The 3,741-nt window shown below is 33.1% G+C and overlaps 1 protein-coding gene across 1 annotated transcript; it reads left to right on the top strand.

Annotated features, from left to right (window-relative positions):
* The first annotated feature begins 2,126 nt into the window (after window positions 1–2,126).
* Window positions 2,127–3,108, top strand: LOC129873590 (calcium-binding protein KIC-like). The gene has a single exon (XM_055948713.1). It carries the CDS (start codon window positions 2,467–2,469, stop codon window positions 2,812–2,814), a length of 348 nt encoding a protein of 115 aa, XP_055804688.1. The 5' UTR covers window positions 2,127–2,466; the 3' UTR covers window positions 2,815–3,108.
* The last annotated feature ends 633 nt before the right edge of the window (window positions 3,109–3,741 follow it).

The following is a 3,741-nucleotide window of genomic DNA, read 5'->3' as shown; positions in this document are numbered from 1 at the left end:
AATCCTCTTAATCTTAAATCAATGGCTACAAATGATAGATCATTGCATATATTTTCAAAATCAATGCCACTTTTTGGATTTGAATTCAAAGTTTACCCGCCATTTAAAAATAATAATTGAAAAAAAATATTTCTTAAAAGTGTGAATGAATTTGGACAAAAGTACTCGCGGCTAAAATACAAAAAGTTACTAGAAAATTTATTGGAGTTTGAAATGTTCAAAATCCAGTAGCTTTTCCTGAACTTTCAGGATGTTTTAAATTGCCCTGAAAAATTGGAGTTTATTTTGTATTTTAGAAAGATATATTTTTATCCAAATTTTATTCATGCAATAAAATTATACTGTCAATAAAGATCAATCGGATCCATCCAGATTAGCCTCTAAGGGATTTCAAATTTGAAGAATTGAAATTTCGGGCTTCTAATTTGCCTCGAAGAGTTGAAATTTCGGGAATCAAACAATAATTTAATTAATTTAATCAGTTATCAGTATGTGAAACAATCCTAAATTAATCAAAGAATAAAAATGAATTTTTGAATAAATTGCTACAATATAAAGGCAAATAATTTTTTTTTTAGAAAAAAAAAAAGAAGAAGCAGAAGGAAAGGACGGACTCTGGAAACAGGTCCCTCGCTCAGTGCAGGAATACCATTCATTTGTCGTATCTTTGCTTGTGGGTTCGCATGAAATAGTTTTCTTGGAAAAAATGAAAAATTCTAATAATAACATTTTGTCCAATAAAGATTTGGGGTGTGTTTGGTATCAAGTAGAATGTTTTTCTATTTTTTCATATTTGATTGGTTTAAATATTTTGGAAAATATTTTTCAAATCAATTTATTTTTCTCAAATTTAAGAAAAAAGACTTTCCTCCAAAAATTAAAGAAAATATCTTTTAAAATGTTGCTCCTACCTCAAATTATAATTTTTTTCTTACTCCATCCGCACCACGATCCTACCCTTCCAAAAAAAATTAAAATAAAATTTCTTTTTTGAAAATTTTGAATTTTTTTTATCCCGTACCCCGGGCACCCCTACCCCAAACTAACCCCTTGCCCCCCACCATCCAAAAAAATTAAAATTTTAAAATTTTATTTTTGAAAAATAATTTAAATTTTTAAAAAAATTCATTCCCCCACGCCCTATCCCTAACCACCCCGACCCCCTCTCCCCTCCGCACACACACATAATTTTAAAAAAAAATAAAAAAAATATTTCAATTTTTTTACCCCACTCCTATCTCGACCCCCTACCATCTCCCCCCCTCCCCAACTCACCCCCTACCTCCCCACCCCACTCCAAAATAAAAAAAAATTAAATTTTATATTTGAAAATTTTTATTTTTTTTACCCAACCACGATATCAGCCCCCGCCCCCACAAAAAATTATTTTTGAAAAATATTTTGACTCTTAAAATTTTCATTTTTTTTCCATCTCTATATCGACCCCCCTACCAGTCCCCCTCCCCCACCTCACCCCAACGCCAGCCCCCACACTCCACACCCCATCCAATAAAAAAATTAATGTTTATTTTTGAAAAATATTTCAAATTTTGAAAAATTTATTTTTCTTACTCCACTCTTAACCCAACCACCCTATCATCCCCCCCCCCCTTCCACAGAAAAATCTTAAAAAGAAAATTTGATTTGAAAGTTAGGATCGAGGGTTGGATTCGAGTCGGGGTTAGCTCTCAGGTCGAAGATTGGAGTCGGATTCCTGATCGATCATCAGGGTGTGATATCGAATTGATCGTCGGGGAGGGATTTCGATTCGAGAGTCGGGGTCATGTCCCGAATCGATTAATGGGGTTGATTTCATGTCAAAAACTATTTTTCTAAAAAATATTTTCTACTCTTTAGCCAATAATAAAAAATATTTTCTAGAAAATATATTTCGTTCACCAATCAAACAATAGAAAATATTTTTCACTCACCAACCAAACACGAGAAAATAAATTAGAAATCTTGTTTTCCAAGAAAACATTTTCTAGAAAAACAAACACACCCTTGATGTAAACATTAGAATAATGGCTAATATCCATCTAAAGAAGCAAATTAATTTGAAAAGAAATTCGTTAGTAACATATATAAAAAAGAATGGTGAAGGTGAAGCACATAGCAAAAGGATGGGAGTAGTAAATTAACGTTACATGAGTATTATTTTGTCTGTTGGGACAGTCATAGGAAATTGCCCTTCCAAATCTAAACAGAAATAGACTATCAATTGAGTACCTTCCCATGCAACTTCCACGAAACTTGTCTCATGATATAACTATTTTTATCCTCATTCTGTTCCTTCCTTCGTCTGTTTATCCTTCCCACTCTTTCCTCCAAAATTTCCTCTAATCTTTTCTCTTCTTATATATATATATCCAATGTTGAGTCATCTATTCTTCATCAACACATCTTCTATACCAACAAAACATCGATCTCCATTTTCGAAAATCCATCGTGTACGTTAATTAATTAATGGCTGCATTGGGACGTGACGTGGTGTTTGAGGATTTCTTCCCGTCTATGGTGGAGAAACTCGGGTCGGAAGGATTCCTGAAGGAGCTAAAGAATGGGTTCCGGGCGCTGATGGATGAGGAGAGGGAAGTCATCACGTTCGAGAGCTTGAAGAGGAATTCGGCGTTGTTAGGGTTGGAAGGAATGAGCAATGATGAACTAATGTGCATGTTGAGGGAAGGGGATTTGGACGGAGATGGTTGCTTGAATGAGAAAGAATTTTGTGTGCTAATGGTAAGGTTGAGCCCTGATTTGATGGACAAATCGAGAAGGTGGTTGGCTCAAAGTGTTGAAGACAATATGTTTTAGGCTCATATTAGCCTCTGCTTTATTACGGGCAGTCATTTTGGAGTAGGATTATTAAGCTATGCTAGCTAGGCTCTATTAATATCATTTCTACCATGTTATTTTCCCCCCCTATGTATGTGTCTTCTAGTTTATTAGTGAAGTTCATTGCTATGGTACCTTGGTTTTTTGCCATCATCGATGTGGTTTCTTCAGAATTCAATGTAATTTTGATTGTTAGCTCTACCATCAACTATTTACATGTTCTTTCCTACTCTCTCTCCACATAAAATGTGAACTTTTATATTAAATGAATCATTATAGTCGTTTGTCATTATAGACCCATAAAATATTTTCTTGATATCGATATGTGTCATTTTTCTTCAAACTATATTGAAAAAAGAACGTGTACCAATAACATGGGATGGGCGGAGTAGATGTTAGCTAGGATTAGCTTTAGGCCGACAATTTGCTGAAATTTTGGCTCTCCATGTACAAAGGCTCAGTAATGACTGGGCCCAAGGCTGATGACATCTAAAATAAAAAAATTCAATAATTACAAAAAGATGGCACTTGTTAATAGGACTCTTCGTGATAAACTAAATTGAAAACTCAACAATTGATTATTATTTGTTAGTGTGGGAACATTTTAACATTTTATTAAATTGTAATTTTAGCAATTGTCCATTGATGACATTTAATGTCATCTTTATTATTCTTTCTTTAGTGCATAAAAATATCTTTCATTATCATCTTTATTTAGTGCAAGACTAAATCATTCCATTATGTATTTTTAATCTAATTATCACTAATAAGTGGTGCACTAAATCATATTATTATGTATTTTTAATCTAATTATCACTAATAAGTGGTGCACTAAATCATAATGGTACACTAAATGATGATAATGATGGCATTCTATTATTTTTTCATCTTTGTATGATTTTCTCT

This window comes from Solanum dulcamara, chromosome 11 (assembly GCF_947179165.1).
Source record: "Solanum dulcamara chromosome 11, daSolDulc1.2, whole genome shotgun sequence".
In the NCBI taxonomy this organism is placed as follows: Eukaryota; Viridiplantae; Streptophyta; class Magnoliopsida; order Solanales; family Solanaceae; genus Solanum; species Solanum dulcamara.
This window is presented reverse-complemented; position numbering and strand designations above follow the sequence as displayed.

Bases quoted from the DNA above. Each gene is read 5' to 3' on its own strand.
- LOC129873590 (XM_055948713.1), top strand. From the start codon at position 2,467: ATGGCTGCATTGGGACGTGACGTGGTGTTTGAGGATTTCTTCCCGTCT.